Source organism: Trichechus manatus, unplaced genomic scaffold (genome assembly GCF_000243295.1).
Source record: "Trichechus manatus latirostris isolate Lorelei unplaced genomic scaffold, TriManLat1.0 scaffold00028, whole genome shotgun sequence".
Taxonomy (NCBI): domain Eukaryota; kingdom Metazoa; phylum Chordata; class Mammalia; order Sirenia; family Trichechidae; genus Trichechus; species Trichechus manatus.
In genome coordinates this window covers 21370352-21381548 of record NW_004443964.1, presented here as the reverse complement: position 1 = coordinate 21381548, position 11197 = coordinate 21370352, and the positions used below count along the sequence as shown (strand labels likewise).

At 54.8% G+C, this 11197-nt stretch overlaps 1 protein-coding gene across 1 annotated transcript in view; it reads right to left on the bottom strand.

Annotated features, from left to right (window-relative positions):
* ARHGAP27 (Rho GTPase activating protein 27) overlaps positions 1-11197 on the bottom strand; it is a 35285-nt gene that overhangs the window by 2264 nt on the left and 21824 nt on the right. The window contains exons 3-14 of the mRNA XM_004374271.2: positions 9032-9433; positions 8636-8818; positions 8243-8323; positions 7902-7985; positions 7437-7504; positions 7036-7126; positions 6427-6531; positions 2972-3070; positions 731-842; positions 508-630; positions 338-436; positions 62-139 (exon numbers count right to left, since the gene is read on the bottom strand). Coding sequence (XP_004374328.1) covers positions 62-139; positions 338-436; positions 508-630; positions 731-842; positions 2972-3070; positions 6427-6531; positions 7036-7126; positions 7437-7504; positions 7902-7985; positions 8243-8323; positions 8636-8818; positions 9032-9433 — 1525 coding nt within the window. The remainder of the gene's footprint in view (positions 1-61; positions 140-337; positions 437-507; positions 631-730; positions 843-2971; positions 3071-6426; positions 6532-7035; positions 7127-7436; positions 7505-7901; positions 7986-8242; positions 8324-8635; positions 8819-9031; positions 9434-11197) is intronic.

Below are 11197 nucleotides of genomic sequence, written 5' to 3'. Positions count from 1 at the left end.
GGGGGGAGTCAGTGCCCCTTCGCTCCTTCGGCCCTGGGCAGGGGCTGGGGACGGGTCTCACCGTGGTCCACTTTATAGCGCAGCTTCTGGATAGTGGCCAGGTTTCCACTGATGCGGTACAGCCCGTCGATGTCTAGCCCTGGGGCAGAGGGAGGCGCTGACCCCGGGTCACGTGGGACAGGATGGCACTAAAGCCCCTGATACGATGCCTATCCTATGATCCTTGAGGTCTCTTGCTCTTTCCCTGTCAACCCTGCCCCACCCAGGGGTCTCATATAGAGGATCCTGGGAGACAGCCCTCGAGGCACCCGGAATCCCGGCCCGCCACTGCTAGTACCTCGGGCCTCGACGGTACGGATGCACTGCTGTACGAAGCGCGGCACCTGGCTCCTCTCGCGCTCACACAGCACGGCCAGCGCGCAACCGAACACCTGGTCTGGGGGAGAGGCTCGTCAGCGTCGCCCCGCGGCCGCCCCGCGCCGCCAGCCCGCCAGGCCCCGCCGGTACCTTTGATGTAGCCCCGGTCCCGCAGCGACTGCAGCGTGGGCCGCCTCTGCAGGAACTTGCGGAGCTTGTGCCGGACCTTGCTCAAATCGCTCTCCTGGCCCCCGGCTGCAGGGCAAAGAGGCACTGGGGTTGGCCTGGCATCTACCCCAGCCCCGGCATCGCCGCCCCCAGCCCCCAGCCCCCAGCCGACGGCTCCCGGATGCGCCCGCCCCTGCGCGCACACCTGCGCCTGGCCGCGCGTCGCCCTCTTTGTCCCGCCAGCTTCCCAGGCGCTCACTCGATCCGAATTCCGGGCTGCAGCTCTCACTTTCTTCCTCGGGGGGCAAGTCTACGGACTGGAATCATGCATCCTCAGAGCTGAGGGTCCTTCCGGAGTGGGAGAGGGACCCGAAATGCCCTCCCAGCAAGCCAGGCCAGAAGACCCCCAGGCGGGGAGGAAGCTTTTTCCTTTCCTTACCCAGGTTAATTCCCCTCACCTCCACCAGGGACCCTCAGAGCATTCGCTTTCCCTGATGCATGGAGCCCTTCAGATGTTGTAGACAGCCATCCCGTTCTCCCGGATGCTTTCCTACCCTCACTACCCCTACCCACCTCCCAGTTCTGACCTCTTCTACCCATATCTTCCTCAGCTCCCCTGTACACACTCCACTGAGTCAATATTTCTCAATATATGGCTCCCAGTCCTGAGTTTGTGATTCCAGCTGGGGCCAGAGCACTGCCACCAACTGCCCCAGCATCACCTCCCTAGATCTGGATTCCTACCTCTATTAATACAGCCAAATGCTACATCCAGTGTTGGCTCATAGGGAATTAGGGGTCAAAAAGTCTCCAGTCGTTTTAGGACAAATAGTGGTCAGAGTGGGCCTGCCCTGTTTCTATTTATGCAATTGATTTTTTGAAACCTAAAAGACGGTAGACGCAAATACAAATTCTGTCTTCTACCTTCAGTTGTCATTCTGGCCTGACGCTGTTTCTCAGGGTATTTACTCTCTTCCTGCCTCCTTTGAAATGGCAAATTCCTCTCTTATCATCTAACGATCGGAAGAAAAAAAGGTGTACAACTTCCAGAGCCCAAGACCCCCACATCCCCTGCCCTGTGTCATTCCTGGAGCAGACATTTCAGGTACCTGGCCAGCAGTCACTCGCCCCTCCACCTCCCTAACAACCCGGTTTTGTCTGTGTATCCTCCCACTTCTGTGGCTCATGTGCTTAGAGGTGGTGGCTCCACAGCTGAATCTAAACTGATCATGGTGGTCTCACTGCCCTCACCTGGAGGCGATGGGAGGGCAGACTCTGGAAAAACAAGGAAAAGAAATACCTTTTCCCTGCTTCTGGGCACTGTCATGGCTGTGACCCTTGAAGCTGTGCCAGCCCAGGACCACGAGGGGCACTGGCTTGCAGAGGGGGCTGATATGCCAAGGGAGACAGAGCGGAGAAGAGAGCTCGAGGTAAGCTGGTGAAGCTCATGGACCCTAGAGCTGTCCTACCTTGGCTTTTGTTTTTTTTGGTCATGTGAGATATTAAACCCCTTATCCTTTAAGCCAGTTGCGTAGGACTTTCTGTTACTTGTGGCCAAAAGCACCCCCATAGATTCAAGCTCTCTGGGGGAGTTGTCCAGGAGACCGGAGTCCTCACTGGGGCTCCCACCCCTCACCTGCCCGTCTTCACACCCTCCCACCTGTGGTCGCTGAGGAAAGGAGCTGAGGCAGCATTGAACACAGACCCCCAGAAACAGGGCCCTGCATGGGTGCTTGGGTTCACTCTCAGGGTGGCGGTGGGGAGTGCAGGGTCAGCTTCCTGTCCTGGCACCTCTGGGCCTGTGCAGCGGAGTGTGGGGGGTCACCTGAGGACAGAGGCCAGGGCTTGTGCCCTGTACCAGTCTGCCAGTCACTCAGGGCACCAACAAGGCCTGGGGGTCTCGGAGGAAGACTCTCCTGGCACTGACTGGAGGTCCCCAGCCCACTGTCCTGTGCCTTCCAGGCTGTGCCCTGGGGCTCATTTCCCTTTTGTCCTGCCTTAGGCTCATGCAGAGTCTATCCCGACAGTTCCAGTCTCTCTGCTCTCCCGGGGAGCTCAAGGGAAGGGGCTGTGCTCACCAAAGGGGAGGAAACAGTAGACCAAAGGGCTTGATGGAAGTCATAGGCAGTGGAAATCAGGGACATACCCCAAGGGGGGAGGCACAACCAAGGAGGACAGCATGAGACTACTTGGTGGTCCCCCACCTCCATCTGGAGAGTCCTCCTGAAGGGCCAAACCCCAGGGGCTGGACTCACGTACTTAAGGAAGGCTGTTTCTTCAGCAAGAAGGGGGACTGTGTCTGCAGGGAGGGGCACTTGCCCATTGGAGCCATAAAGCTTCCCTACTCCCCCACACCCTGCCACCCACCCACAGTGGACACAGCTGTCTCGCACGATGGCTGGCCACCGCCTCTCCACCAGCCCCGGAGGCCCTGGCCCCTGCCTACCAGCTCCTGGATGCCCTGGGCAATGGCCTCGTGCCAGGTGCTGATGATGGTCTCCGAGTCATGCTGGATCAGGTACTCCGAGCCATCACGGCTCCGCAGCTGGAGGGACACAAGTCACTTGGTCATCTCTGGTTCATTGAGCCTGCTCCAGGGCTAGGCCCTGTGGGGGATCCAGAGAGGAAGGTGACCTGTCCCTACTCCCAGGAACTCAGAGCCTAATGGTGCAAGGGCCTCACCTCAGGCGCAGGTATCCACCTCACTTAAAGCAGTAGGTGATAGCATCTCGGGTTTACAGATGAACAAACTGAGGCTCAGTGAGTCTAAGCAACTTCCTCATGGGCAACAGTTAGTGAGCGATGGAGCAAGGATCTAAGTGTAGGTCTGCATGGCTCACTGTCTGCCTTGCCTTCCCCTGCTCCATCCTGCCTCTCCATGAGCAGCCTTACCCAGGGCCCTGGCCGGCAAAACACTAAGTGAAAGAAACTCCCTGTGGGAGGCCCTGGGCCTGGCCACTAGAACTAACAGTGAGGAAAATGCAGGGAGAGAGGCTTTGACAGCAAATTGAGGCTGATTCTGGAGAAAGCAAGGGCTCACCACCTATACATGCTGAGGACCTAGGAGTGCTGCCCCACCCTTTGCAGCCAAGAGTCCCACCCTCTCCCCTACTCCAGCCTGGGCATAGCATCCTCTTACTGTTCACTTACTGTACCAATCGCCAGGGAGAAACTTTCTGCCACAGGACTGCCTACTCGAAGCCAAGCCCTTTCGAACTAGCAGGCTGCGGGTGACCAACCGATCTGCACTTATTCCAAGGAAATGCACATGTGGTTTGGACAGAGCGCAGGTGTGGCAACTGGAGGAAGCACAGCCCTGTAAGTCTGTTGGACGTTCCATCCAGACCATAGGCCATATTCTTCCTTAAGAAGCCCTAAGGCTAGGTTTCCAGCCATTCCTTTCACTGTTGAGGAACAAGCAGACGTCAGCAGCCCAGGCTGCTCTTCACCACCTGCTGTTGAGCGTCCACGTTCCCTTACAAAGTCTCTGAAGAATGAGGTGGCCATTTAGATGGCTCCGTCCTCAGCCTCTGGCTCTGAGGACCAAGCGTTCAAGTTTAATGTGGATGTTTGGTGTGGCATCTCACACCGATCCTGCCCTTTGGGTCCAGTGAGACTCAGAGTCAGCAGAAACTGTCTCAGACAACAGTGAACAATTTCCAGAATCCGAGAGCACTGTCTTTTGGCTGCTTTCCTTTTAAACTTATATTTGAGTGTTATTTAAAGTGCTTTCAAAAATTAAAAAAGGAAAAATTTCATGATCTACTGGTGGTGCAATGGTTAAGCGCTCAGCTGCTAACCAAAAAGTTGGCGGTTCGAACCCATCCAGCAGCTCTGTGGGAGAAAGACCTGGCGATCTGTTTCCATAAAGATTACAGCCAAGAAAACCCTATGGGGCAATTCTACTTGGTCACATGGGGTCGCTATGAGTCGAAATTGACTCAGTGGCACCTAACAACACTCCCCTACCCCCCACTGCAAAGACTAGAGAACCTTCAACGGACAGATAACACAGCCTCACTTTAACGTAAGAGACAAGAGCCCTGCTGTTAGCCCAGAGGATGGCCGAACAACAATTCTAACCAACAACCATAATTTTTGGCTTCTTTCTCAAAACAATCAGTTCATATTTGAAAGTTTTATACAGAAGGCAGAGCTATATAATTACAGAGCAGTACATGACACAAAACATTCATCCTGGCAAACGCACAGGCAAGGTGAGCTGCCCAAAGTAGCTGTTCTCAGGGGACTGTTAACTGGAGGTTTCTGTGGCTCTAAGGTGACTAGGAAAACCTGCTGTGAGAAGCTCCCAGGCCCAACTGCCACGTCAGCCTTAATGATATAGAATTTTGCATTGTCTCTTAAGAAAAACCCTTGTGTTGCCTACAGAGGGCATCCCTGAGTGGAGGGTAGATGGTCTCCAGCCAGTTGGGAGGCAGGGACCCCTCGATTCCATTCAAGACTGTCAACCTTCCCTTCAGCTTGAGCAGCTTCCAAGAGTACCATCTGCCTTCTAATCCTTGCCAGAAAAGATAATGCAGAAGAGTCTACTCTGAAACTTTCATCAAAAGCCATCAGAGATGTGACATTTACAGAGAATTGTTTGGAGGACGTCCCTCTAGGTCAGGGAAGGAACATGCCTAGCAAATGTGATGTCCCTCTTCAGTCTGATACCCATGACAGACATTGCTAGCTGATCACAGCACTTTACCCTGCCATGCTTGTAGAAGGCTCCAGAATTCTTCTCAAAAAGGCTCCAGATCTTCAGAAAAGCTTATGAGATGAAACCAGTTTTCCAGCCCTGCTCTGTGGATACTCTGGTTCTACAACTGCATGAAGCTCGGTCAGTCATCAAAAAGTACACACCCAGGTTCCTTGAAGAAGTCCTTTTTCTCAGTGGAGATGTAAGGTCATGCTTTTTGGCTTTCAGCATCATGGGCTACTTGAAGCAGCCCTGAGAGCTCTAGACCTCTGTGGAGCTCTTCTGCAGGGCACTGACCTCATCCCTCTAGACCCCATGTTCATGGAGTTGCACATGAGAAATTTTTTCAAGAGTGAAGGGCTAGGAAAAAGCTTTGATTCCCTTCAAGTCCGTATAGGTTTTATTTTTATTCAATAAGAGTCATGTAACAGATCACCCTTCTCTTTTCACTTTGGCTACCAGGAAAATTGGAGCTACATTTTTTTCAGGAATAATCTTAGCACCTGTAAGTCACCTACCCCCTAAATCCTTTTCACCTTAACCCCTTCTCTAACTTATTTTGCCTGACCCTGGCTTTTCATTGTATTTTGCCAGTTCACAATTTGTGTTTTTGTTGTGAGCAGCCTCAAAACTTTTAGGGACTGAGGTGGGGATAAGAGTATTTAAAAACAAGACAAAAGTCGGACTGTGAAGGGTGTGGCACTGTGAGGACCCTCGCCTGAGCCCTACTGGCCTCTCCTCCTTCTAGAGGAGCCTGAGAAGCATGTACACTGCCTAGGTTTATTTATTGGGGACCCAGTCCAGTTCAAGCTGGGCTCTGAGCAGCCAGAGCAGGTTTCCCACCCCACCCAATCAGAGTGAGTGGCCAGAGAAGAGCAGTCTCCTATCTCTCTCAGGCCAGGGTGCCTAGGGTGAGGGCTGCCTTCTAGGCATGACAGAGGTTCATCTCCCAGAGACCCCTACTCCTCACCACTCTCAGGGCCAAGAACAGGCAAAGTCAGCTCCTAGAGAGGGAACTACAGAATCTGTGATGCCAGAAACACTGTGGATCCCTGAGATGGGGGCAGCTTTGGCCTTGAGCCCTGAGAATTCCAACTCCAACTCTCCCAGGTCCCTTCTTCCAATGGGGCTTTCCTAGTAATGAGGGTACCAGGCCACTAGCAAACTCCTTCCTTCCTTCCCCCACTCCCACCACTCACCTCCAGGACATTCTTCTTGCTGGATTTGTCTTTGGGTGCCCAGGCGAGAGAGGCCCCCTTCAGCTGCACTGTGTACTCGGGGGTGGAGAGCTTGGAAGGTTGCTTCTGTGGAAGAGGGAGGAAGGGTGGGGAGCACCATTACAGAGAGCCCTCTGCTCAGTCCTGCCCCAGCACCCTGGCTGTGACCCACCAGTCTCCCTCTGGCTCCAAGGACAGAATGGGGTCACTGATGGCCATGCAATGGCTCTGGGGGAGGGGGCCCAGGAGTTCCTGGAACCTACAGATCTTGGTGCTTCTTAACCATGGAGCCTATCAGTTGGCTTGTCCGTTGCTGCTTGCCCACCCAGGAAAGGAAGAGAGGAAGGACTGCAGCCCCATCACTGTGAGCTGGAGCAGTCCACCCTCAAGGACTGCTCTCCAGCCCCAAGGTGGCTGGACCTGCTTGTCCTGGGCTGATTCTGCTGTCGTTGCCCACTCTCTGCAAGACCCAGCTCATTGACACTCATACTCTGTTGTCCCAGACCTAGCTCTTGACAAGCTAGATTTGATAAAGACCCACTGGGATCAGGAGCAGATGGGGTGGTCACTGTCCTGGGGGCTGGGCCTCACCAGGCTGTTTGGAGCTGAGGTCTTCGAGTCCTTGAAGAATGTCAGGACACCGCCCTCCAGCACTGTCCAGGAGGCACTCCAGTGCTTCTTCCTAGGTGGGTGGGAGGTGGACAGGGCTGGGAGATGAGCCTGGGCTGAGGCCCCCTTCCAGTGTTAACCACCCCAAGGAGCAGGGCACAGAGCTTGAGAACACAGCCTGGGGCCCCCAACTGTGAGAGTTGGACTCCCAACTCTTAACACCTGGTAGCCAAGAGACCTTGGGCAAGTCACTTTATCTCAGTTTCCTCATGGGACTTCTTACGAAGTCCCTATGAGGACGAATCAGAGTCTGGCATATAGGCAGCGCTCAGTGAGCACCACCATTAAGGCCCACCCTGCCCTGGGTGTGGACGGATTCTCACCGGAGCCGCTTTCCCTTGTCCACTGTCTTAGTACGATGGAGCACGCCAGCCTTGTCCAGAGTCTTGATCTTAGGGAGAGAAGGGGAAAGAGGAGGCAGTTAAGGGTGCACCACACGAGGCAGAGGTTGGTCTCTCCTCAGCCAGCAACTCCCCACAGTCTGGGTCTGAGTCTCCACTGAAACCTCCTTACCCCACCCAGCCACCTGACTGGTGGTAGAGGGTAGGGTGTTTGCCTCAGTAGGAGCAGCAGCAGCAGTGCAGCAGGAGACATGTCTACCCAGCTTTCATCCTCACCCAATTCTGTGGCTGGCCAGACCCAGACTCCTGGGTTCATTCAGCCCAGCCTAGTATTAGAGCCTGTGGAGGAGAAAGACACACCAGACCCAGCTCCTGCCCCGCAGGACCTCCAGAAACCCCCTACTTCTTCTGCGAGGGTCCCTGCCAGAGCCTACATGCCCCCCTCACCTTCTCCTCAGGCGGGCTGCACTGGGCTGAGGTGTCACTGTTCTGGCTGGATATGCGGATGTTTCGAGGGGCAGGGACAGGGACCTAGGAGAGAAAACAAAACAAATAGCAGTTGCCATCGAGTCAATTCCGACTCACAGCAACCCCATGTGTGTCAGAGTAGAACTGTGCTCCATAGTCTGATTCTGAGGCACCTCTGGGTGGATTCAAATCTCCAACCTTTTGGTTAGCTGCGGCGCGTGTCACCATTTGTACCACCCAGGGGATCCAGGGGAGAAAGACACTGTCATTTAAAACCCCCCTCCTCTCTCCCCAGCACTCTCCCTTCCCCAGTTGGTTACCTGGGGCAGCTCCCACCGAACAGAGGAGTCATCTGGGTTGTAGAAGTATGGCTTCCCGTGCTCGTCCTCCAACCTCACCCACTGTGGGGACAGAGATGGTCAGGGCCACTGGCCCACTTCATGAGAGAGGAGGAAAGAGTTCCCTCCAACCAGAATCCAAGATAGTGCCAGGGAGTTTGGGGGTGGGTAGTGCTGATAACTGCAGTGTCTTGGGCTGGCTGGGGCTGTGGGGGAGCTGCAGTTTAGAGTGTTAAGGGGAGGGAAGGACATTACACAAAGCCTGATGAGGGGCAGCAATGAGTGAGGAAGAGCTGGGGAGAAGAGTTCCTGCACAGCTGTCTGAAAAGAAGACAGGGCCGTGGGAGCTGGGCCCACCTGCCCACATGCCCCTACCCGCTCTTGGGTGAAGTGGTTGGTGTACAAGGTCTGCTGGTCCGGGCCGACATGACAAAACCAGCCTGGGGGAGCGTCCAAGGGAGAAGCGGGGCCGGGCTCACTGAAGGAGCCCACAGGGGAATAGTCTTCCTCCGGGTAACTGGTCAGCGATTCTGGGTAGTCAGTCTCCGGGGTGGGAGGCTGCAGGAAGGAAGAGGTGGAGTCAGAGGCTCTGGGAGCCAGTCTCACCCATACCAAGCCTGGCTTCGCCCTTTCACGCCAGGCCCGGCCCCACCCCCTTACCCTCTGGTCCCTGGAGCTCTGGGGAGCAGAGGCCGGGTCAGAGGCGCCCACAGCCAGTCTCGCCCACGCCTCGCCCAGCCCCGCCCTTCCACACTAGGCCCCGCTGCTCACCCTCTGATCCCGGGGGCTGCGGGGGCTCAGGTCGGGCTGCATCTCCAGTTCGCCCTCCAGCTCGTCCTCCCAGGCGGTCTCGCCCGTCAGCGGGTTGTAGAAGAACACCCTGCGGCTCTCCTCATCCCAGTACTGGCCCCACTCGGCCTCCAGGCTCTCGCTGCTGCCCACTGAGGCCGGAGAGGTGGCCGGGCTAGCGGCGTCCTCGGCAGCCTCGAAGGGCAACTCCCAGGTCGTCACGCCCGTGTCTGGGTTGTAGTAGTAGGGGCGCCCGGTGTCCGCGTCGGTGAGCGTCTCCCACACCGAGCCGGGGCGAGGGGCCACGGTGGCGACCGGGGAGGTGGCCCGGGGCTGCTGCTTTACGTTCACGTTCACGTACACGGGCTCCGGGGGCTCCTCCACCTGCGGGAGGAGGAAGGAGACAGGATTTTCGGGAGAGCTCCAGGGTCACACAGGCCTAGGGGTTCTGGCACCGACTCAGCCTCTTGGCACCTGCGCCACCTTTGGCAAGTCACATTACCTCAGTCCCCGAGCTGTAAAAATTCCATCCTACCCATCTCTGGAAGTCGTAGTGAAGAGAGGGTGAGGAAATGTTCTTGAAGTAGTTTGTAAAGTAGAAGTGCCCCACATGTGTGGGAAAATTGCATTAATTATTAACAATAATAAAATATAGATAACAGAGCTCTCACAGCTGTGTACTCGAGTGCACTCAGAGAACAGGGAAATAGCCTGGGACCTTCCTGTGGACCTCATTCAAGTCACATGGTGGCAGGGCCCTGCCATTCTAGAGCCAAGTACACATTTTGGAGCCACCATTGCAAGTCCCACCCCTTTTTCCCTCCCAGCCCAGAAAGCCTGGGCTGGAACTTCCCCAGGTGAAGTTTGCAGGCCTCAGAATCAATTCTAGACAAGGAGAGAGGAAAGGAGTGATGAAAGTCATGGGAGGGAGGAATGAGGGGGAAAAAAGAGGAGTACCCCTCGCCTCGGAAAAGAAAGCAAGGGGACGCTGGGAGGTTCGGTGGCACAGAATGTAAGTGTTATCGTGGTTCTCGCCCGCATAACCTCTCATGGCTCCCAGTTGCCTGCAGGGCAAAGTCGAAGACTTAACAGGGCACAAGAGGCTTCCATCACCTGCCTGTGCTTCCCACCTTATTTCCTGCTGCTCCTTGCCCCTTGTCTTGAACTTTAAGCTCCAGTAGCTGTGTCTCCTTCAGGCCTTAGCTCATTCAAGGCCTGCCAGGCCCTACCCCGCTCCTTTGTCACCTGGCTGATTCCAACTCCTCCTTCAGGACTCAGCTCAGGTACCAGGTTCAAGACCTTTTCTGAGAATTCCTTCCCATGACCAGGGGAGGTGACTCGGTCTGTCCCTCCCATGTGCCCACCACACTCAGTCCAGCACCCTCACTAGAGGGAGGGAAAATGACATTATCAGAAACCAGACAACAGAATACCTGTTTTATTCTTGGAAATTTTATTTTCCAGGAATATATAATACTCCAGGGAAAAAGCAAATTTCAAAATGGTAAACTTAGCTTTATCCCAATTTTGTGTTTGAAAAGAACCCTCCAAAATGCTCACGGAGGCCATCTCTGGCAGTATGATTACACGGGTTGAATTTGTGTTTTGTTTCTTTTATTTTTCTTTAAACTTCCCTGCAACCTCAAAAATTCGTACAATAAACCTTTTTAAAAAATCATAGACATTTCTCCATTGATTGTGACCCCTTCACTAAGCTGTAAACTCCTTGAGAGGGGAAGCACGTCCCACTCAAGGGCCTTAGGCAGGCACCTAAGAAATCATTCATTCATCCAACAAAGATTCGCTGCCCTGTGCCAGGCACTGTTCAAAGCACTGGGAATGCAACAAACGGACACAAATCCCTGCCCCGGGAGGGCCAACACTCTAGTGCGTGTGTGTGTCTATAGCAAGCACATCAATGATGATTTGATGATCACTGCTAAGGAGGAAAACCAAAACACGGTCAGAGAAGAAGGTGTTGCCATTTTAGAAGGGGAGGCTGTGAAGGGGCAGGTCCCCTGGCACATAGGGGCAGAGAGAGCTGGGGACACACCCCTGCCCAAGCTCCTGTGTGGTGGAGACAGGATGCTCCGTTCCACTTCTCCTTTCTCTTTTCCCACCGTAGCCCTCATGCAGGATCCAATATTC